Here is a 25,091-nt window from a genome sequence, read left to right as displayed (position 1 = left end):
ATCTAAGATGAGAATTGAAAATAAAGTAGAAGCATAAAAACAAACACAAAATTTTTGAGAACAGAGATAAAAATTTGAGCTTGATCTACTGTGTGTAATGTGCCCCTTCTTTGTGATATCCAGCTTTTCAGTAGTTTATCCCTTAAAAATAAAAACTACAGTAAAGGGACTTCCCTGGTGGTACTGTAGATAAGAATCTGGCTGCCAACACAGGTAATGTGGTTTTGATCCCTGGTCCAGGAAGATTCCACATGCTGTGGTGCAGCTGAGCCTACACACTGCAACTACTGAGCCCACATGCTGCAACTACTGAGCCCACATGCTGCAACTACTGAAGCCCGTGCACTTAGAGCCTGTGCTCTGCAGCCACAAGCAACTGCAATGAGAAAGCCCATGCCACACAACTGGAGAGTAGTCCCCACTTATTACAACATAGAAAGCCTAAGTGCAGCAACAAAGACCCAGCATAACTAAAAATAAATTAATTTAAAAACTACAGTAAGATAAATAAGGTCTGAGAATCTAAGGTATTTAACATGATGACTGTAGCTGATAACACTGTATTTATTATTCTATAATTGAAATTTATTTAGAGAGTAGACGTAAACATTCTTAGATACATACAAAAAGGTAAATATGAAAAACAGAATATACTGAAGCACATTCTTTAAAAAAAATTTTCAGTAAACTTTGCATTTTTATCCTCAAAATAGACAAAAACACCCAGTATTAAAATTATTACTATTTTTTTCTTTTTTGGCCACTCCATGCAGCATGTGGGATCTTAGCTCTCTGACCAGAGATCAAACCTGTACCCCCTGCACTAGAAGCTGAGTCTTAACCACTGGACCACCATGGAAGTCCTTCAACAGATGTTTGTTGAAATCAAGTGTTAGGATCAAAAGGGCAGATCATAGGAAGTATTAGGATCATAGGCAGGGCTGATATCTAAGATTTAATTATAGAAGTAACAATCAGGATCTGTCTTAAGATTAGTTCTATGTAATGAGAATTTATGTATTATCTTCAAAATGCAACAGCATTAAAAAATTATTTACTTAAGCAATGCAATAAAACTTACTTTTTCAAAATTCAAATAATACAGAAAAATACAAATAAAAATTATTGTTGCCTTTCTGTCCCATCATACTTTGTTAAACTAAACACGATTTAGTACACATCCCTACAGATCTTTATTATTTATAAACATATATATTTATATGTTTAGGAGGTATGTTTGTGTGTGTATGTGTGTGTGTGTGTGTATAAATGGGATCCTACTATGTACTCTGTTTTGCAGCTTTTTTTGGCCACACTGTGCAGCTTGCAGTATCTCAGTTCCCTGATCAAGGATTGAACCCAGGCCATGGCAGTGAAAGCCCAGAATCCTAACCACTAGGCCAACAGGGAATTCCTTGCAACTTGTTTTTAATTTAATGTATCATGGAGATAGTTCTGTGTTGTTACATATAATAATTCTTTTTTTTTTTGAGAGATAATCCACATCTTTATTGACAGACAATTCACATTTAAAAAGTATAATTCACATAGTATATTCACAGAGTAGCACAGTCATCACTATAATAAATTTTGGAACATTTTTATCACCCTTAAAAGAAACCTCATAACCGTTTTTACCCCAACTCTTCCTGCAGCCTGAGACAACCATTAATCTATTTTCTGTCACTACAGATTTGCCTATTCTGGACAATTCATATAAATGGTGTCACACAACATGTGGTCCTGTGTAATTGGCTCCTTTCACTTAGCATGATGTTTCATTGATTATCCAGGCTGTAGCATGTATCTGTGTTTATTCCTTTTTATTATCAAATAATATGCCACTGTATGGCTATACCACATTTTATTTATGCGTGCATCAGCTGATGGACATTTGGGTTGTTTCTATTTTGGGGTGATTATGAATAGTGCTATGATGAACATTGTAGCCCCCGAGCAGTCACTGATCTGGTTCCTGTCACTGTAGTTTGGTATTCCCTTTTCTAGAATTTTATGTAATGAAATCATATAGTACATATGCTTTTGTGTCTGGCTTTTTTCACTGAGTGTATTGTTTTTATGATTCACTCATATTACTGTACCTGTTATTTAGTCGCTAGTAGCTCACAAACTTTTTTGCTGAATAGCATTCAATTGTGTAGATACATTCCCCAAATTTTAAAGTCTCATGAAATATAATTTACCAATTTTTTACCAAGTTTATGCTTTTTTTTAAAAACTGGAGCCTATTATACAGAGTGAAGTAAGCCAGAAAGAAAAACACCAATATAGTATACTAACGCATATATATGGAATTTAGAAAGATAGTGATGATAACCCTGTATAAGAGACAGCAAAAGAGACACAGATGTATAGAACAGTCTTTTGGACCCTGTGGGAGAGGGCGAGAGTGGGATGATTTGGGAGAATGGCATTGAAACATGTATAGTATCATATGTGAAACGAATTGCCAGTCCAGGTTCGATGCATGATACAGGATGCTCGGGGCTGGTGCACTGGGATGACCAGAGGGATGGATGGTGGGAGAGGGGTTCAGGATGGGGAACACATGTACACCCATGGCAGATTCATGTTGATGTATGGCAAAACCAATACAGTATTGTAAAGTAATTAGCCTCCAATTAAAATAAATAAATTTATATTAAAAAAAAAGAAAGCTTGACAATTTGATCATTATTTAGAATTGGGCATTCTAAGGCCTGGACAGAGACTGTCATGACCATGAGAACTTTTATTATCTGAGAGTCATGTGTATGCCCAAGATTTATTGGAACAGAGAGGAAAGATTCCCTAATGAATACAATTTAAATGTACGTTGTGAATCAGATCCATATAATAACTCTTGCCTTGCTTAATTGCTACATGTATTCCTTTGTGGGAGTATGTCATTATATACTTAAATCATCCCTCTTTTCTAGGTAATTACATTGCTTCCAGTTTTACAGGAATTAACCAATAATGCAACATATACATATACCTTTTTTATACACTAATGTATATATTCAAGAGTGCTTGAGACTAGATTCTTAGAGGTATATTTTCTGGCTTGAAGGGTGTGTGCATAAACTTTGATGGATTTTTCCAGATTTTTTTCTGAATTGCTGTGTCAGTTTACAGTCATTTCTCTATATCTGTCCCGAAGTTTATTTAATCAGTCTTTTTACTTTTTGCCAATCTGTTAGTAGTCAAATTATCTGATTATTTTAATTTGCACTTCTATTACTAGTATTATGAACATCTTTTCATTTTTTAATTGTATGTTTAATTTCTTCTGTGTAATGCCTATTTCTGTCCTTATTTTTCTGTTACTTTTTTCTTACTGCTATGTTATATACTTCACAAATATCTTAATATGATTGTCTTTAATAATTTTTCATTTTTAAGTTAGATTTTTAAAGATGTAATTGATACACAATAAAATCTACCTTTCTAAGTGTACAGTTCCATGAGTTTTCATAGACACATACAGTTTGGTAACCACCACAGTGTGAAAATGTTAGTTGCTCAGTCGTGTCCGACTCTTTGTGGCCCCGTGGATTGTAGCCTGCCAAGCTCCTCTGTCCATGGAATTCTCCAGGAAAGAATACTGGAGTGGGTAGCCATTTCCTTCTCCAGGGGATCTTCCCAATCCAGGGATCGAAACCAGGTCTTCTGCATTGCAGGCAGATTCTTTACCATCTGAGCCACCAGGAAAGCCTACAATGCTGTTAAAGTATACAGCACTCAGTATGTCAGCAAATTGGAAAACTCAGCAGCGGCCACAGGACTAGAAAAGGTTGGTTTTCATCACAATCCCAAAGAAGGCCGATGCCAAAGAATGTTCAAACTACTGCACAATTGCACTCATTTCACATGCTATCAAGGTAATTCTCAAAGTCCCTCAATCTAGGCTTCAACAGTACATGAACCTATAATTTACAGATGTACAATCTGGATTGAGAAAAGGCAATGGAACCAGACAGAGATCAAATTGCCAACATCTGTTGGATCATAGAAAAAGCAAGGGAATACCAGAAAAGCATCTGCTTTATTGACTACGCTAAAGCTTTTGACTGCGTGAATCACAACAAACTGGAAAATTCTTAAAGAGATGGGATTACCAGACTACCTTACCTGCCTCCTGAGAAACCTGTATAGAGCTCAAGAAGCAACAGTTTGAACCAGACATGGAACAATTGATTGGTTCAGAATTGGGAAAGGAGTATGTCAAGGCTGTATATTGTCACCCTGCTTATTTAATATATGTAGAGTATGTCATGCAAAATGCCAGGCTGGATAAATCACAAACTGGAATCAAGATTGCGAGGAGAAATATCAGTAACCTCAGATGTGCAGATGATACCACTCTAAATGGCAGAAAGTGAAAAGGAACTAAAGAGCCTCTTGATGAGGGTGAAAGAGAAGAATGAAAAAACTGGCTTAAGGCTTAGCATTCAAAAAACTAAGCATCATGGCATCTGGTCCCATCACTTCATGGCAAATAGATGGGAGAAAAGTGGGAACAGTGTCAGATTTTATTTTCTTGGGCTCCAAAATCACTGGACTGTGACTGCAACCATGAAATTAAAAGACACTTGGCTCCTTGGAAGAAAAGCTATGACAAACTTAGACAGTGTATTAAAAAGCAGAGACATCACTTTGCTGACAAAGGTCCAGTCCGTATAGTGAAAGCTATGGTTTTTCCAGTAGTCATGTATGGATGTAAGAGTTGGACTGTAAAGAAGGCTGAGGGCTGAAGAATTGATACTTTTGAACTGTGGTGCTGGAGAAGACTCTTGAGAGTCCCTTGGACAGCAGAAAGGTCAAACCAGCCAATCCTAAAAGAATCCAACCCTGAATATTTGTTGGAAGGAGTGATGCTGAAACTCCAGTACTTTGGCCACCTGATGCAAAGAACCGACCCATTAGAAGAGACCCTGATGCTTGGAAGGACTGAGGGCAGAAGAGGAAGGGGGCAACAGAGGATGAGATGGTTGGAGGGCATCACTGATTCAATGGACATCAACTTGGGTGAACTCTGGGAGATAGTGAAGGATAGGGAAACCTGGCATGCTCACGCAGTCCATGGAGTCGCAGAGTTGGACACGACTTAGCGACTAAACAACACAACAAACCCCCACAATAAGATATAAAACATTTATATCATTTCAAAACTTCTCTAGTGCCGTTTTGCAGGCAGTCCTCTTGCTCACATACCCCTAGCTCCTGGCGTTCACTGATCTGTTTTCTGTCCCTATAGTTTTGGCCTTTCAGAATGTCTTATAAGTGAAATCATACATAATGCCTTTGAGCGCCTCTCATGTATCAGCAATTTGTTCCTTTTTATTGCCTGGTAGTATGCCATTGTATGGAAATGCCACAATATAGTACCTGTTCATCACTTGATGAATACTGGACTGACTTCTAGCTTTTCAATAAAGCTATTCAAATACAAGTCTATGTATGGACATTTGTTTTCATTTCTCTTGGTAACCTCAGAATGATATTGCTGGATCATAAGTTATGTGTATGAAATCTATTTTCTGTCTTTTAAACTTGATTTATGCTGTCATTTGCCTTAATGACATTTTAATTAATATGTAGTTATGTTTGCCAGAATTTTTTTTAATGCTTCTGTAGTTTATGTCTTGCTTCCATGGCATTCCCTATACTAAAGTTTATACTTTTACTTTGATTTGAAACTACATTTTTAGTAATTATGGATGAGTTTAGCATTCCTCAGTATATAAAATTGATTTGTATATTCTAATTTCTTTTGTTACCTTCATTCTAGTAGTAACATTTGTAGTAATAATTTTTATAGTGCTTTTAGTTCCTTTTTACTCCCTTACTTAACTTTTCATTGTCTAGTTTGTCAGTTTTAATGGTATCTTAGCTTTCTTCCTATTACCTACTTAGTAGTTGATAATCTAATGCTTTCTCTTTCCTTTCTCCCATTATTTTAGTTGTCTTTCTGATTGTGAGGTTGTATAAAGTTTACATTCTTCTATGCATGTATCTTTCAACACCTTTGATTTGTCCTTTTTTTAAAAAATTTCTTTAGTTTTAATTGAAAGATAATTGCTTAACAGTATTGTGTTGATTTCTCCCGAACATCAACATGATTGATTTGTTCTTAGTTGTTTTTCAGTCGCTAAGTCATGTCCAACTCTTTTTTAACCCCATGGACTGTAGCCTTCCAGGTTCCTCTGTCCATGGGATTTTCCAGGCAAGAATACTGGAGAAGGTTGCCATTCCCTTCTCCAGGGGATCTTCTTGACCCAGGGATTGAACCCATGTCTCATGCATTGCAGGAGGATTCTTTACCACTTAGCCAATGGGGAAGCCCTTTGATTTGTTCTTAGCATTACAATTACATACATAAAATATTTACCAACTATCTTTTCTCTGAAGTTTCTCCAGTCACTGCTTGGTCAGCTGAGGCTCATCCTCTAGGGTTCAGTAAATTACAGTTTGTGGGTCCAATACAGTTCACCATCTATTTTTATATATGGCCTGCAAGCTAAGTTTAGTTTTTATTCTTTTTTTCTTTTGGCCATACCACAAGCCATGTGGGATCTCAGTTCCCCAACCAAGGATCGAATCCATGCCCCCTGAAGTGGAAGTGCAGAGTCTTAACCTCTGGACTGCCAGGGAAGCCCCTAAGCTAGTTTTTATATTGTGAAAAAGAATAAGAAGAATAATCAGTTCTCAGTTCAGTCGCTCAGTTGTGTCCGACTCTGCGACCCCATAGAACAGGCTTCCCTATGCATCACCAACTCCCGGAGCTTGCTTAAGCTCATGTCCATCAAGTTGATGATGCCATCCAACCATCTCATCCTCTGTCGTCCCCTTCTCCTCCTGCCCTTAATCTTTCCCAGCATCAGGGTCTTTTCCAATGAGTCAGTTCTTCACATCAGGTGGCCAGAGTATTGGAGTTTGAGCTTTAGCATCAGTCCTTCCAATGAGTATTCAGGACTGATTTCCTTTAGGATTGACTGGTTTGATCTCCTTGCAGTCCAAGGGACTCTCAGTAATATTTCATGATAAATGAAAATTATATGAAATTTAAAATTTTAGTGCCTATGAATTCTCATTGGAACATAGCTATGTTTATTCACTTATTTATTATCTGTGGCTGCTGCTTCACTACAAAAGTAGAACTGAGTAATTCAAAAGAGATTCCATGGCTTGCAAAGCCTAAAATATTTACTGTCTGTTCCTACAGAGAGTTTGTTGATCACTGCTCAGACAGATCCCTCTGGAAGGTCATGTGTATACAGTGTTCCTTTAGTTCTGACACATTCAAAATTGTATTTTTAAAGCTTAGCTGTAGATAATATCCTTGGTTTACTGTTTCTTTTCTTGAAAATGCTGCTCTGCTGTTGTCTTGTTTCATGTATTGCTATTGAGAAGTCTGCTACTGCTAAGTTGCTGCTAAGTCGCGTCAGTCGTGTCCGACTCTGAGCAATCCCATAGACAGCAGCCCACCAGGCTCCTCCTTCCCTGGGATTCTCCAGGCAAGAACACTGAAGTGGGTTGCCATTTCCTGCTCCAATGCATGAAAGTGAAAAGTGAAAGTGAAGTTGCTCAGTCGCATCCGACTCTTCGGGACCCCAGGGACTGTAGCCTACCAGGCACCTCCATCCATGGGATATTCCAGGCATGAGTACTGGAGTGGGTTGCCATTGCCTTCTCCCGTTGAGAAGTCGGGTGCCAGTCTAATTTTCTTGTGATTATGTTATTTCTTCTTTTTGCCCAAAACCTCAGGGCTTTTATCTTTAAAGTCTAATAGTTTTAGGAGTTGATCATACTGAGTTTTTTCTCAGTCACTGAGGGCCCTTTCACTGTGTAGATTAAGGCAGTTTGTTTTCAGAAGTTCTCTTAGATTGTCATCCCTGTTCCATTGTTTTGATTTTTCTTTGGTGACTCGTTAAGCTTATCTACCTTTCTTAGGCCTATCTTCTATTTCAACCATTTTTCCTCTAATTCTGTATTTCTTTGCTTCATCTTACTTTCATTCTCTTATTTCCCTACTTTGTTTCAATGCTATTTACTTCTGATATATCATTTTCTTCTGTTTTTTTCTCCTGAGTTAATTCAGGTCTCATTTATTTCTTCTTTTTTGTCCATTTCTGTTTTTAATTTTTGTGTTTATGATTAAAGGTGTCTTAATCTGATTAACGGTTTTTAATGCTTGTTTGAGGATGGGTAATTCAGTTTAGAGCATTGTATTTTCTTCCAGCTTCATAATTGAGTTTTGGCTCTTATTTATATTTTGCACCTTTTTTTTTTTCAACAGTTTCACATGGATATGGTGTACTTTTTTCTATTTCATTTCATGAATAGTGTTCACAAGTGCTCTCTTCTGTCAGTTTTACCCTCTTCTGTGTAATTTCTTTTATAGATTATACTGGTGATGGTGGTGAAGTGAGGGGAGGGTTTGGCATGTCTTGTTTCTCTCTTGTTTCTATAGGATTCTTAAGCTTTCTTTCTTCTTTCTTTCATTTACTGTCACATTCTATAAGGGGTTACCACCTTTTGAAAGGTATTTGATTTTCCTCCAAAAGTAATGCTTCTCAGAGGTGGCCACTTCTGGTCCTGCTCACCTTCAGTCTCTTTCCCTGTGAACCACCAAGTCCCAATCTGTGTTCAGTATTTGTTCCTTGACATTGAGCTTTCTCTTCTGGGATGTGATTTTGTCTGTGCTTGATTTAAGTCCTTTATACCCTTCTGTTCTCTTTAATGGAGTCTTTGCAGCTTCCCTCTCCTATTGTCTGTATCCACATGCTTGAAGTGATAGGCAACAGAAACTCAGAAGTCATTTGGAGGTTGTGGTATTTATTTTTTTGACTCCCAGTAATCCTGCAGACATGGGTCATGTGTGGCTTTACTTGTTCTCCTTGTTAGTTGTATAATTTGGAGGGGGGAGATTTGGGGAAGATTCAAATTCAGGTCATTGTCATCCTTCTCTATCTAAGCTACTATATTTTAGATAATTTTTTTTACAGGCACCCTCAAAGAAAAAAATGTTGTAATAAGTTTTAGTTGCTGTAGGATATTAATGTGGATGAAAATATATATTTCTTAAGTCCTTAAGCTACTATCATTGTAATGATTTAAAAAGTCTGTTTAATAATAAAATCTACTCAAGCATTCTCGGTGTCATATATTTTTCTTTTTCTTTTCTTTTTTTTTTGCACATGACACAATCTGTTTTAAAAACTATTAAACTATTTAAAAACTGAGTATGTTTCAAAAATGTATCAATTTTGAAGGTCCATTTTTGTTGTGATTAAGTATTGAGAATTTTTTTTGTTATCAAAATATTTTTTGATATTTATCTATAATATTAAAGGCAATCAAGGTTAAATAGCAGGAAACATGTATTATTTGAGTTCTCTTTATCATTCTTCTTTGCTTTGTAAAATGTTTTGAAATTAACACACACATTTTCATTTGTCAGATGCATACTTCTACTGGAGGAGGATTTTGTGACTGTGGGGACACAGAAGCATGGAAAACTGGTCCTTTTTGTATAAGTCATGAACCTGGAAGAGCAGGTACCACAAAAGAGGTAAGAATATTACTATTTTTTAATTGCTATTTTAAGCTTGATGAAATTAAATAGAAATGTTATTTGTATGGGTTAAGCTGAATTCCTTCGAGAATCCTGATTTTATGTTCTAATATTTAAATGTAAGGAGTTGTATTTGATTCTAGAGGATTTAAAGATTTGATAAATTGATAAAGGTTTGATTCCATATTTCTCTAAAGGAGTGAATTTACACTGAAAAGATGAACTCAGATTACTTGTTTGTTAAGCAGTCAAATTGATAAGTAATAATAAACAATATATTATCCTAAAAGAGTGAATGGAAGTAGTTATTATGAAACAGGAGGATATAATGAATTAGAAAACAATAGAACTAACACATAAATTCCGTAATTGCTATTCTTAAAGGAAAAAAAAAATCAATGAACATATTATCCACTATACCTCCTAATCAAGAAAAAAAACTGTAAGCCCAGATAGCGACAATTAAAAAGGAGAATGGGAAAATGACCATTGAACCACAGATACAGGAGGATTATAAAAGGCTTTTTATATGACTCTGTGCAAAGACATTTGAAAATAGATTCCTTTATCCAACAGTATAGTTATAATTTATTCAAGAACAGAAAAAACTTTAACAGTTAATAACCATGAAGAAATTTAAAAAGTTGTCACAAGAAAGTACTTTCTAAAAAACACCATGCTCAAATGGTTTCACAGAAGAATCCTTTTTAAAACTTAAGGAATAAATAGTTTTTGTATTCTTTAAACTGTTCCTGAATATCCCTAGGGTCTATATTTTGATCTCTTAAGTACCATTTTCTACTAAAAGAAACCAGGCCTTGTTGTAAAAATACCTGACTCAAGATATGAATTAGGGAATAGGTGAGGTAGGCTGGTGAGGATGGATTTGTGTCAAAAGAACCTAAAACTCAGTTTTAGGATACTTTTGGATACTTTCCTCCTAAGATGGGGAGTAAGGCATATTCTGCTTTGCCACAGTGAGTATCCATTCATTAGTATAATGGACGTTCCAGCTGAGGCAGTTAGACAAGAAAAAAATATAAAAAGCACCCAAATTGGAAAGGAAAAAGTAAAACTGCAGATGATGTGATTTTGTATATAGAAAATCCTAAGGAATCCATTAAAACATTGTTAGAACTAATAAACAAGTTCAGCACGATTGCAGGATATGAGATACAAAAATTACTTGTATTTTATACATTAGTAATGAACAATCCAAAGATAAAATTAAGAAGAAAGAAGTACAAAATTTATTTAATTTCAAAAGATACATGCACCCTTGTTTATGCAGCATTATTTACAGTAGCCAAGATATTGAATCAACCTAAGTGCTCATCAAGTTTATAGAACTAGCCTCTTTCTTCCTACCTCTTGGGGTTCCAGTCTATTTGTGGTTTTCCCGAGTCATATGGCCTCAGAACACTGAATTGAGTCCTGAACTCACCTGGTCTTCTTGGGTTTCTTTGGATTTATAATTAGATTCAAAAAGAAATAGATCATTCAGGCTTGTTATGTCCGCAAATCTGTATACTCAGGAACAGATTCATGATCTGAATGTGGGAACATACTTACAGCTAGCATATAACTAATCAGTTGCCCCCCAAGAGTCCTCTGTGCTTCACCTTTGTTTTGTCTCTGCTTTGGTGAGTGTGAAATCCATACTCTGCCAGGTGTGTGGCATCGTGCCAGCCATAATAGGGATTTACCAAGTGTAATTAGACCTGGTCAATACCGATCAGCCTATAGTCCAGCATTTGGCAATATCTCTAAAAGTATGTTTAAGGGAAATTTCTTTCTAGTTCTGTAGTACATTTTGGGTTTATTATTAAGGTTTTTTAAAAATTGATTTTGATCATCACTCTGTTGTTCCCTCTAATGGACCTTATAATATATATATATATATAAAAGCTATACATGATTTATTTAAAAGTTTCTTCTCTACTTACCAGAACTCTTCTGAAGAATTTAGCTTCTGATATAGTATAGAAGTAATAAGTAGATTCTTGTAACTTTTCATTTCAGACTACTTCGATTAAGAATTGAAAGGAAATATTTCTAAAGCTAAAGAAGATAAGAAATAAGAACATAGTGGATTAATGTTGCTCTTAGTACCTTTGGCACTCTTTTTCTCTCTTTCTAGCAAAAGCTTCTGAGTAAAATCTCCAGAGAAAAGGTGACATATTGAAGAGATGGTAGAAAAGAAAATAATAAAGCGTTGGGGAGTAGGAAGAATAGGTGCAGAAGAGTAAATGTGTAGATTAATGTTTTGGTCACCACAGAATAAAATGCAGTTCATTAGTATGGTGTATAGCAGGTAGGTTAAAAATTGAATATTAAAGCCTTCTACTGAATTTCTATTGGATTTTTATGTGTGTGTGTGTGTGTCTTATTAAAGAGCTACTATATTTGTTTTCCTGCTTACTGCTTTGTTTAAACAACTTATTGAGTTATGATTTGCATACTATATTAAAAAACTCACCCATTTCAAGAGTATACTTTAGTACTTTTTTAGCATATAGTTTATTTTTGTGGCCAAATAATATTCCATTGTATGGATTATGCATCATTTTATTTATCCATTCATCAGTCTGTGGAAATCTAGGTTGTTTCCACTTTTTGGCTATTATGAGTAATGCTGCTATGAGCATTTGTGTGCAAATTTTTTGGGTAGATATATGTTTTCATTTTTCTTGGGTAGATATCTCAGGGTGGAACTGGTGGATTATAAGGTCACTATACTTAACATTTTGAGCATCTCTCAGACTTTTCCAAATTGTACCATCATACATTTCCATCAGCAGTGTATAGGGTTCAGGTTTCTCCGCATTCTGTCCAACACTTGTTACCTGCCTTTTTGATAATAGTCACCTTAGCAGGTATGAAGAGGCATCTCACTATGGTTTTGACTTGCATTTCACTAATGGTTTACGATGCAGAGCAGTTAAATGCTTTTTTTTTTTAGCTAATTGGTTTGAACAAACCTATTAAGGAAGTGGTATCCTTTAATGAAATGAACATTTTTTTTCCCATGAAAGTCAAAAGACTCGGATGTTAGTATTGCTTTTTATATCCATTTAGAGGCTCTTTGACCTTGAATGGGATCTTTTTAAAAAAAAATTTTTTTTTAATATTTATTTATTTATATTTGGCTGTGCTGGGTCTTTGTCGCTACAAGCAGGTGTTCTCTAGTTGTGGCAAGCAGGGACAACTCTCTAGTTGCAGTGCACGGGATTCTCATTGTGGTGGCTTCTCTTGTTGCTGTGTGTGGGTTCTAGAGCACATGGGGTTCCATAGTTGTGGCACATGGGTTTAGTTGCCCCAAGACATGTGGAATCTTCCTATACTAAGGATCAAACCCATGTCCCCTGTGTTGGCAGGCAGATCCTTAACCACTGGACTACCCCAGAAGTCCTTAGATGGAATCTTTATCTCTTAAATGCCATAAATTTTCTGCCTTAACAGAGTGGCTGTAAGGATTGGTTGAAATAAATTAAATGAGAAATGTTTTTGTAAACTGTAGGGAAAAACAAAACCCTATAACTCGTTGTTCTCTGATATGATTAGTTTACTCAGGCAGAGAAGAACATTCATAAGGAAGAGTGTCATAAGGGAGGCTTCCATGATTTTGCCTCCTTTCCTTTCTGTCATCAGTAGCACCAACTTGGCCACAAGGAATTCAGCTAAACAGTGTGAACAGCAACCTCTTGGGCTGAAGTTAAATTCATTCTGGAGGATGGTGTAAATGAACTTATTAATATTGTTCTTATAAATTAATAACATTATCATTCTCATCCACTTACTTGTATACAACATTGAGAGTATGTTTTTCTATACTTTCTTGCAGAACTTACGCTGTCCATTGAATGAAGAGGTAATTGCCCAAGCCAGGAAAATATTCCCTTCGGTGATAAAATACATTGTAGAAATGACTATATGGGAAGAAGAAAAAGAACTGCCTCCTGAACTCCAGAAAAGGTAAGGGATTTTTTATAAAGGGGGAAGTTTTCATGATGGTTATTTATATTGCAAAATGAGTATTTGAAAAATGTCTTTTGTTTTTATCTAGTGCTTTAACTTAACTATCATTGTGAAAATTTTATATAGAGAATTTTTCCAAAATGTCCATTTATACGAGATGCTCTGCTAAGACATTATACAGAAGTTAAGGCAAAAGAAGGGCTTAATCAGGAGCTTCTGATTTTTAAGAAAAAACATTTTGGGGGTGTTGTTCTCAATGATTTACAAGTTCTTAGCAGCCATTCATCCCAGCAAGGAAGTAAATTTCCCAGTTTGATCCTGGCCTGGACCAACTTCCAGGTTCCCTGAGAGGTTCGTGAACTAAGGTGGGGACTTCAGAACAGTGTTTCCCTTGTAGTCCAGATCTTTAGCACTTTTCTTGATCAAAAATTTTGATGGTCAGAATAAGGAGATATATCCCTTTGTCCTATGCGTTGGGATCTAGGATTATTTCACGTGTAGGAATTTAAGAGGTTTTTTGTTTTTGTTTTTAGCTAAAACCCAGCAATTTCTAACAACTATAAGTCTTTTAGTGACAGCAATATTGGCTCTTAATTTACAAAAGGCAAAAGAGAATTCAAGACCTGATATGAAATACAGTTTGGGCCTTGTGGGAATTTTTCTACCTGTGTAATATTAGGGGTTTCACAAATCTAAATACAGTTTTTTGAGTTTACTGGGTTTATTTGTATTCTTTTAGGAGAAAGACTTAAGAATTTCAATTTTTAAAGACATCGAATGTATCATTTTGACTTTTACGGGACCATAAACTGCTTGGAAAAATAAAGGTCATCAGAAATTATGTCCAAAAAAGTTTTAATTTCAAATACATTGATAGCATCAGTTAAATGCTTTAAGAAATTTTGTGTTGGTAAGCATAATTCTGGCAGTCTGCCTGTCTAAAAAGGGTGGGTTGCTTGAATGTGGTCATGTATGTAGACAGCACTGTACTTCAGATTCACAGATCTGATTTCTAATTCTCATTGTTTCTTGGCTTTGGGACGAAAGAGAAGTCTTTTTGAATCTGTTATTTCCTAAGGTACAAGAGGCTCAAGAAAAGCTGCCTCTTATAGTTATGAGGATCAATTGACTATTTAGTGGAAGATTATTATAATCTGTTTAAAACTGGTAGTGATTTCTGACATTTGTGTAGCTGTAGCCCACAACCATTTTCACATATTTTATAAGGTCCTCACACTCAAATGGAGATATTATACATCTCTTCTTAGAGATGTAAAAGATACCATCATCTCAGCAAGATTAAATGCTTAAGTGATTTGTCTGAGGTTTTGCAGTCAAATGGTAGTGCTGGCACTTAAAATCTATACACCTTAAAAAAAAAACTTAAATGTACTATAAAACCAGTACTTCTTAAAATAAATAGAAGGTAGAAACAAAAATAAATGAAAACTAAATGTTAGTGAAATCTTGACTATTTATCATTCCCTGCTTGAAAGTTCTGAGCCTGAGGCTTGTCTCCCTTTGTCAGAGTGGGAGATTAGCAAGAGTTATGAATGGTATTAAAGATATACGACCACTTAATGAGAATAACATTTTACTTCTGGAAGTAAGAAAAATTGGGGATAAACATGAAAAAATTGATACTTTTATCAGAGTTCTAAAATTTTATGGCACTGTACCACTTAAAATCATCTCCTATACTAGTATTAGAGTGGTACTTTGGAGAAGGAAATGGCAACCCACTCCAGTATTCTTGCCTGGAAAATTCCATGGACAGAGGAGCCTCTTAGGCTGCAATCCATGGGGTTGCAAAGAGTTGGACATGACTTCACTTTCACTTTTCTCATACACAGGAAACTACATGGTGCTACTCATCACAGGGCATTTTTTATTTTAGTCTGGTTTTCATGTTTTCCTTTGCTTATTTGTTGCAGTGTCTGAATATGTATCTTTTTGTTTTAAACAGGGAGAAAAATGATAGATACTACTGTGTCCTTTTCAATGACGAACACCATTCATATGACCATGTCATATACAGTCTACAAAGAGCTCTTGACTGTGAGCTTGCAGAGGCCCAGATGCACACCACCGCCATAGACAAAGAGGTTCATGAGTTTCATTTGAATTATTATACTGTCTTCTTCAGCTTCCTGGAAATTGGGTGTTGCCAAGTAGCTCTGTAGCCCTTGCCAAGTGCTTTAGTAGTGTGTTAGGTACAACCATGCTCTTCATTTATTCCTTATAGCCTAAGTAAATTGGTTGAAACTTGGTTTTTCTGTGTGTGTATATTACAGTTTTAGATTTCTATTATTTTCCTTTTTTAGTCTAAATAGAAAGTTACTGAATATATTTGGCAAAGAGCAGTTAAGAATGTCAGCTCAACCTTAGTTCTGTTTCTGTAAATTATTGAATAAATGACTAAATACATGAATCCTGAAAAGTTGGTTAGCTTAACAGTATTTATTAAAACTATTTATAGAATAATGTTGATAACATGGCTCAGCTTTTATTTAACACCCATCCAAAGCAAAATGTGTTCTTCAGATAAGCAGAAGAAATATTAACCTAATCCCTACCCTCAAGAGGAGTGTAACACAGTGGAAGAAGCATCATGACACTAGTTACTGGTATTATGATTCTAGGACTTGAGAAGTCAGTATCCGTTAGGCCACACCTCTAACCCACTAGTGGACTACATGTGTATTATGTAACACATGTTGAAGAATTTCAGTTTCACTCATGAAAAGTATCTAAGGCCTATATTAATAATAGTAGTTTATTAAAGCTAATTTATTGTTATCTAATAGAGTACAATAAGTAAATAATGACATTTTTGTGAAACAAGAAATCTGAGTCCCTAAAGTATAGAAATTCCCTACTAGTGGCATTGAAAGTTCTGAAGCTGCATCGGATCAGATCAGATCAGTCGCTCAGTCGTGTCCAAATCTTTGTGACCCCATGAATCGCAGCACTCCAGGCCTCCCTATCCATCACCAACGCCCGGAGTTCACTCAGACTCACGTCCATCAAGTCAGTGATGCCATCCAGCCATCTCATCCTCTGCCGTCCCCTTCTCCTCTTGCCCTCAATCCCTCCCAGCATCAGAGTCTTTTCCAATGAGTCAACTCCTCGCATGAGGTGGCCAGAGTACTGGAGTTTCAGCTTTAGCATCATTCCTTCCAAAGAACACCCAGGGCTGATCTCCTTCAGAATGGACTGGTTGGATCTCCTTGCAGTCCAAGGGACTCTCAAGAGTCTGTTTATCTTATAGGTGTTATCAATCTTAGGATTTTTAGGTGGTCAAAAATGATTAATAATTAAGAGCTTGTTGGGTCTTTGGGTTTTATATTACTTGTTGATTGGGATTGTCAATCTACTACTTAATTCTCATGTTTGTCTAAAATTAGGGCCGTCGGGCTGTTAAAGCAGGTGCTTTTGCTGCTTGCCAGGAAGCAAAGGAAGATATAAAGGTAATTTTCTGAATTAGGGTCAAAACGAAAATGTTAAGAGGAATGTACAAGAGCCCAAGTAAAACAGTTATATTGTTGAAATGGTTTGACATCCTAAGTAAACATAAGTTTGGAGCATTTAAACCCAGAGTTTTGAAAATGTAACAGTTATATGATTTGTTTTTTTTGAGGACTAGATAACTTTTAAAACAAAAATTTAAAAACTAGTTTGTTTCTAATATTCCTTTCATTTGTAGAGTCATTCAGAAAATGTCTCTCAACATCCACTTCATGTAGAAGTATTACACTCTGAGGTTATGGCGCATCAGAAATTTGCTTTGCGTCTGGGGTCCTGGATGAATAAAATTATGAGCTACTCAAGTAAGCATATAGCCTGTTTTTCTTATTTTTCATAAAATATTGTCTTTTTAAATAGCCACAGATTTTAAAATGTTGTTGAGTATAAAGTAAAATGTTTGTTTTTTATGCATTTTGATTATTTTCAGTACTGCATTTCAAATGCTATGAATAATGTTTTGTTGGCTCTTGATTCTTTGATGTTGACAGAATTATTCTTGACATCAAGTATGAGAGCATTTACTGTTAGTTTCTTCATATGTTCTTATAGGAAATGTATTTTTGGGAGAAATACTTTAAGAATAAAAACTATGTAACTTCTTTTGTTTGTAGGTGACTTCAGACAGATCTTTTGCCAAGCTTGCCTTAGAGAAGAACCTGGCTCAGAGAATCCCTGTCTCATAAGCAGGTTAATGCTTTGGGATGCAAAGCTTTATAAAGGTAGGTAGATCTTTACTTACACTTCTTGCTTTGAAGCAAAGGAATATTACAGCTGTAGTGGAGTTGTGATCTCTTTTGTTTATTAAATCAATTAACTTGATAAGATATTATATTTTCAGGGTGAGATTAAGCAGTCAATATGTATTCCTCTGTGTTAAAACCCAGGGAGATTGCCTTTTAATTGTAGTGCCTTTTCATTTAGTCAGAACCAGTAAAAAAGAGTATGTATGTATTCATGTAGTAATGCCATTATAAAAGCCATGTTAATTTTCATTTTTAAAATCTAAACGAAGACCCAAAAGTAAAAAGTTAGAGAAAGCCTAAAGGGGATGGAGAAGGGAAGGTACATAGGATAGTTTTTAGTGAGACAGAATGAAAAGAAATGGAGAAAGGTTGGACGAAGTAGGATGAAGTAAAAGGTACAGCAGTGAGACGGGTACAGAAAATAAGGGAAAAGGCATTACATGTATGTATCTTAAATTCTAGCTCTTAAATATTAACGTGATAAGTGCCACTAATATTTGAGTCCTTGAAGTCTATTAGCATGTGAAATATTTTTATAGTGTTCTGCCACTACTAATAGCTAAAATGTTTTCTTTGCTTTGGCAATGCTCCTCCCACTTCTCCCCAAAATGATTTATAGGTGCCCGTAAGATCCTTCACGAGTTGATCTTCAGCAGTTTTTTTATGGAGATGGAATACAAAAAATTCTTTGCTATGGAATTTGTGAAGGTAATTGCTCTTTATAAATAGATGTCAACAAATGAAAATAGAAAACCATTTTGTAAGTGAAATAATGGAAACAAAGGGGATAATTACAGAGCGGGAATTTAATTTTACAGCTTATTTGTTTTTCAAAATTCATCATTTAACTTCACATTTGGTAGTATGAAAACAGTAGTCTAAGAGGAGATAGTTGAAAAATGACCTGTTATTTGCATAGACAAAGCAATAGGAAGTTGTCACAATTATGAGTACATTTATCTTTTCTAATCACTTGTCTGTTAGTTAAAATTGTAACAAGAGCAGTGACTAGTTGAAAGAAGAGCACGGAAAAGGAACAGATATATATACATGCTAAAAGGAGGCAGAAATTTGATGGGTAAGAGTTATACTTAACTATCTGAGGCTAGAATATACAAACATATCTTTTTTAAAAAATTTATTTTAATTGGAGGATTTGCTTTACAATATTGTAGTGGTTTTTGCCATACATTGACATGAATTGGTCACAGGTGTACATGTGTCCCCCATCCCGAACCCCTTTCCCACCTCCCTCCCCATCCCATCCCTCTGGGTTGTCCCAGTGTACCAGTTTTGAGTACCCTGTTTCATGCATCGAACTTAGACTGGTCATCTATTTCATGTATGGTAATATACATGTTTCAATACTTTTCTCTCAAATCATCCCATGCTCGCCTTCTCCCACAGAGTCAGAAAGTCTGTGCTTTACATCTCTATCTCTTTTGTTGTCTTGTGTATAGGGTCGTCATTACTGTCTTTCTAAATTCCATATATATGTGTTAATATACTGCATTGGTCTTTTTCTTTCTGACTTCACTCTGTATAATAGACTCCAGTTTCATCCATCTCATTAGAACTGATTCAAATGTGTTCTTTTTAATAACTGAGTAATATTCCATTGTGTATATGTACCACAGCTTTCTTATCCATTCATCTGCCAATGGACATCTAGGTTGCTTCCATGTCCTGGCTATTGTTAACAGTGCTTCGATGAAAATTGGGGTACACATGTCTCTTTCCATTCTGGTTTCCTCAGTGTGTATGCCCAGCAGTGGGATTGCTGGGTCATATGGCAGTTCTATTTCCAGTTTTTTAAGGAATCTCCACACTGTCCTCCATAGTGGCTGTACTAGTTTGCATTCCCACCAACAGTGTAAGAGTGTTCCCTTTTCTCCACACCCTCTCCAGCATTTATTGCTTGTAGACTTTTGGATCACAGCTGTTCTGACCGGCAAGAGATGGTACCTCATTATGATTTTGATTTGCATTTCTCTGATCATGAGTGATGTTGAGAATCTTTTCATGTGTTTGTTAGCCATCTGTATGTCTTCTTTAGAGAAATGTCTGTTTAGTTCTTTGGCCCATTTTTTGATTGGGTCATTTATTTTTCTGGAATTGAGCTGCAGGAGTTGCTTGTATATTGAGATTCTTTGTCAATTGCTTCATTTCTATTATTTTCTCCCATTCTGAAGGCTGTCTTTTCACCTTGCTTATAGTTTCCTTTGTTGTGCAAAAAAGCTTTTAATTTTAATTAGGTCCCATTTGTTTATTTTTGCTTTTATTTCCATTACTCTGGGAGGTGGGTCATAGAGGATTTTGCCGTGATTTATGTCAGATAGTGTTTTGCCTATGTTTTCCTTTAGGAGTTTTATAGTTTCTGATCTTACATTTAGATCTTTAATTCATTTTGAGTTTATTTTTGTGTATGGTGTTATAAAGTGTTCTAGTTTCATTCTTTTACAGGTGGTTGAGCAGTTTTTCCAGCACCGCTTGTTAAAGAGATTGTCTTTTCTCCATTGTATATTTTTGCCTCCTTTGTAAAAGATAAGGTGTCCACAGGTGCATGGATTTATCTCTGGGCTTTCTATTTTGTTCCATTGATCTTTATTTCTGTCTTTGTGCCAATACCATACTGTCTTCTTGATGACTATAGCTTTGTAGTATAGTCTGAAGTCAGGCAGGTTGATTCCTCCACTTCTATTCTTCTTTCTCAAGATTGCTTTGGTATTCAAGGCTTTTTGTATTTCCATACAAATTGTGAAATTATTTGTTTTAGTTCTCTGAAAAATATCGTTGGTAGCTTGATCGATATTGCATTGAATCTGTAGTTTGCTTTGGGTAGTATACTCATTTTCACTATATTGATTCTTCTGATCCATGAACATGGTATATTTCTCCATGTATTTGTGTCTTCTTTGATTTCTTTCATCAGTGTTTTATAGTTTTCTATATATAGGTATTTTGTTTCTTTAGGTAGATTTATTCCTAAGTATTTTATTCTTTTTTTTTGCTATGGTAAATGGGATTGTTTCCTTAATTTCTCTTTCTCTTTTCTCATTGTTAGTGTATAGGAATGAAAGGGATTTCTGTGTATTAATTTTATATGCTGCAACTATATTCATTGATTAGCTCTAGTAATTTTCTGGTGGTGTCTTCAGAGTTTTCTATGTAGAGAATCATGCCATCTACAAGCAGTGAGAGTTTTACTTCTTTTCCAATTTGGATTCCTTTTATTTCTTTGTCTTCTCTGATTGCTGTGGCTAAAACTTCCAAAACTATATTGAATAGTAGTGGTGAGAGCGGGCACCCTTGTCTTGTTCCTGATTTTATGGGAAATGCTTGCAGTTTTTCACCATTAAGGATAATGTTTGCTGTGGGTTTATCATATATGGCTTTTATTATGTTGAGGTATATTCCTTCTATGCCTGCTTTCTGGAGAGTTTTTATCATAATGGGTGTTGAATTTTGTCAAATGCTTTCTCTGCATCTGTTGAGATAATCATATGGTTTTTATCTTTCAATTTATTAATGTGTTATATAACATTGCTGATTTGCAATATTGAAGAATCCTTGCATCCTTGGCATAAAGCCCACTTGGTCATGATGTATGATCTTTTTAATAGATTGTTGGATTCTGTTTGCTAGAATTTTGTTGAGAATTTTTGCATCTGTGTTTATCATGAGATTGGCGTATAGTTTTCTTTTTTTGTCTCTTTTGTGATCTTTATTTCAAAGTCTATTTTATCTGATATTAGTATTGCTACTCCTGCTTTCTTTTGGTCTACATTCACATGAAATATCTTTTGCCAGCTCTTCACTTTCAGTCTGTATGTGTCCCTTGGCTTGAGGTGGATCTCTTGTAGACAGCGTATATAGGGGTCTTATTTTTTTATCCATCCAGCCAGTCTGTCTGTGGTTGGGGCATTCAACCTATTTACATTTAAGGTAATTATTGATAGGTATGATCCCATTGCCATTTACTTTGTTGTTTTGGGTTTGAGTTTATAAACCTTTTCTGTGTTTCCTTTCTAGAGAAGATCCTATAGCATTTGTTGATGAGCTGGTTTGGTAGTGCTGAATGCTCCCAGCTTTTGCTTGTCTGTAAAGCTTTTGATTTCTCCTTCATATTTGAATGAGATCCTTGCTGGGTATAGTAATCTTGGTTGTAGGTTTTTCTCTTTCAGCACTGTAAGTATGTCCTGCCTTTCCCTCCTGGCCTGAAGAGTTTCTATTGAAGGATCAGCTGTTATCCTTATGGGGATCCCTTTGTATGTTATTTGTTGCTTTTCCCTTGCTGCTTTTGATATTTGCTCTTCATTAGTTTGATTAATATGTGTCTTGGGGTGTTTTTCCTTGGGTTTATTCTGTTTGGGACTCTCTGGGTTTCTTGGACTTGGGTGTCTATTTCCTTCCCCATTTTAGGGAAGTTTTCAACTATTATCTCCTCAGGTATTTTCTCATGCCCTGTCTTTTTGTCTTGTTCTTCTGGGACACCTATGATTTGAATGTTCGGGTATTTAACATTGTCCCAGAGGTCTCTGAGGTTGTCCCCATTTCTTTCTATTCTTTTTTCCTCTCTGCTTCATTTATCTCCACCATTCTGTCTTCCACCTCACTTAGCCTATCTTCTGCCTCAGTTATTCTACTGTTGGTTTCCTCCAGAGTGTTTTTGATCTCATTTATTGCATTATTCATTTTTATTTTTGCATTATTCATTATTGATTGACTCTTCTTTATTTCTTCTAGGTCCTTGTTAAACATTTCTTGCATCTTCTCAATCCTTGTCTCTAGTCTATTTATCTATAACTCATTTTTGTTTTCAAGATTTTGGATCAGCTGTATTATCATTATTCTGAATCTTTTTCAGGTAGACTCCATATCTCCTCCTCTTTTGTTTGGTTTGGTGAGCATTTATCATGTTCCCTTACCTGCTGAATATTTCTCTGCCTTTTCATTTTGTTTTGATTGCTGTGTTTGGGGTGCTTTTCTGTAGGCTGGAAGTTTGTCTTTCCTCTTTATTGTGGAGCATGCTTCCTGTGGGTGGGTTTGGACTAGTGGCTTGTCAGGGTTTCCTGGTTAGGGGAGCTTGCATCTGTGTTCTGGTGGGTGGACCTGGATCTCTTCTCTCTAGAGCGCAATGAAGTGTCCAGTAGTGAGTTTTGGGGTGTCTGTGAGTTTGGCATGGCTTTGGACAGCTTGTCTTTTAATGTTGAGGGTTGTGTTCCTGCTTTGCTGGAGAATTAGCATGGTATGTCTTGCTCTGGAACTTGTCCCTTGGGTGGACCTTGGTTTCCGTGTAGGTATGGAGGCTTTGAGTGAGCTCTTGTCTATTAATGTTCCCTGGAATCAGGAATTCTCTGATGTTCTCAAGTTTTAGAGCTAAGCCACCTGCCTCTGGTTTTCTGTCCTTCTCTTATAGTAGCCTCAAGATTTCTCCATCCATACAGCACAGATGAGAAAACATCTAGGTTAATGGTGAAGCAATTCTCCACAGCAGGGGTCACCCAGAGAGATTCACAGAGTTACATAGAGAAGAGAAGAGAGAGGAGGGAGATAGAGGTGACCAGGAGGAGAAGCTGCTGCTAAGTCGCTTCAGTCGTGTCTGACTCTGCGCGACCCCATAGACGGCAGCCCACCAGGCTCCCCCGTCCCTGGGATTCTCCAGGCAAGAACACTGGAGTGGGTTGCCATTTCCTTCTCCAATGCATGCAAGTGAAAAGTGAAAGTGAAGTCGCTCAGTCGTGTCCGACTCTGAGCGACCCCATGGACTGCAGCCCACCAGGCTCCTCCATCCATGGGATTTTCCAGGCAAGAGTACTGGAGTGGGATGCCATTGCCTTCTCTGAGGAGGAGAAGAAGGAGAGTCAAAAGTGGAAAGAGCAGTCTAGCCAGTAATCAGTTCCCTAAGTGCTCTCTATAATCTGGAACACCCAGAGAGATTCACAGAGTTACACAGAGAAGAGAAGAGGGAGGAAGGAGATAGAAGTGACCAGGAGAAGAGGGGCAGTCAAAGGGGAGAGACCAGTCTAGCCAGTAATCAGTTCCCTAAGTGTTCTCCACAGCCCAGAATACCCCAAGAGATTCACAGAGTTAAGTCGAGAAAAGAAGGGGGAGGGAGGATTTAGAGATGACCTGGGGGAGGAAAGGGAGAGTCAAAAGGGGAGAGAGAAATCAAGCCAGTAATCACACCCCTGAGTGAAAATGGATCCTGAAGATTAGACTCTTAAAGGTACAAAATTGATAACAAATACCAAAAACGCAGAGATTAAAAGTCTAGAGTAGAGGTTAGATTTTCAAAAAAACAATATTGAAAATACAAAACAAAATCGATCACAAAAAATTATAAAATATATATATATGAAACTTGCTTTAAAAATAGGGTCTTTTTTCCTGCAACATAATAGTAGGTTATAAAAATGAAAATTAAAGGAGTAATAAAGAGGTTAAAGTTTAAAAAAATGAAAAAGTGATAATAGTAAAAATATATCTAGGAATTTCTCTCAAGCTGTTGTGGGCAGTGTGGGGTCAGTTCAGTTTCAGATAGTTCTTTGTTCCAGCTTGTACTTCTTCTCAAGGTCTATAGGCCCCTCCAATGCTTAGTCAATGTTAACTACAGGGTTTTAATCTGTTGCACCTGACACTTCCAGAGCTGTTCCCTCTTCTTTATTTTGGCTTCCTCTGTTTGCAAGTCTCTTCAGTGTCTAATTTCTGCCCTGACACAAGGGAGCAAAGGTGGTCACTTATTTAGGCTTACTTGTTCAGTTGTGTTGTGGGGAGCGAGGGACACTGCCAACAAATATTGCTGGCGTGTGTGGGGAGTGCTCGCAGTGTATGGACCACACTGGGTTTGCCCCAGCTCATGGCAGCATGTGCTTCCTGCGTCTACACTGCTCAGGCTCCAGGGTGCTCTGCAGGGGCATTGTCCAAAGCAGGCCCTGCAGTTTTTGCACTTCCCAGGTCTAAGCTGCTCAGGTTCTCGGGTACTCTGCAAGGGCACAGACTAGGTTGGGCATGCGTTTTGTGCCCTTCCCAGGTCCAAGCAGCTCAGGCAACCAGGTGTTTGACAAATGCACTGTCCCAGGTGGAACATGCGTCTTAATCACCTCCCCAGTCCCAGCCACGTGGTTTCCCAGGTAGGCTGCATGTCTCTTCTGGTGAGCTGATCTCAGGCTGTGACACTCCTGGCAGATGTCAACTGTCCAGGATCCCAGGAAGACATGGTTAGCAACTGGAAGCCTGTCACAGTTTGGTGGAGGATGCCC

The 25,091-nt window shown here is 36.7% G+C and overlaps 1 protein-coding gene across 1 annotated transcript in view; it reads left to right on the top strand.

Annotated features, from left to right (window-relative positions):
• The window catches only part of UBR1 (ubiquitin protein ligase E3 component n-recognin 1), a 156,221-nt gene that overhangs the window by 27,630 nt on the left and 103,500 nt on the right, over positions 1–25,091 (top strand). The window contains exons 4-10 of the mRNA XM_010848042.1: positions 9,467–9,577; positions 13,425–13,555; positions 15,525–15,663; positions 16,966–17,028; positions 17,265–17,388; positions 17,698–17,805; positions 18,449–18,537. Of these exons, the coding sequence (XP_010846344.1) occupies positions 9,467–9,577; positions 13,425–13,555; positions 15,525–15,663; positions 16,966–17,028; positions 17,265–17,388; positions 17,698–17,805; positions 18,449–18,537 (765 nt within the window). The remainder of the gene's footprint in view (positions 1–9,466; positions 9,578–13,424; positions 13,556–15,524; positions 15,664–16,965; positions 17,029–17,264; positions 17,389–17,697; positions 17,806–18,448; positions 18,538–25,091) is intronic.

This window comes from Bison bison, unplaced genomic scaffold (genome assembly GCF_000754665.1).
Source record: "Bison bison bison isolate TAMUID 2011002044 unplaced genomic scaffold, Bison_UMD1.0 scf7180017864259, whole genome shotgun sequence".
NCBI classification, from domain to species: Eukaryota; Metazoa; Chordata; class Mammalia; order Artiodactyla; family Bovidae; genus Bison; species Bison bison.
This window is presented reverse-complemented; position numbering and strand designations above follow the sequence as displayed.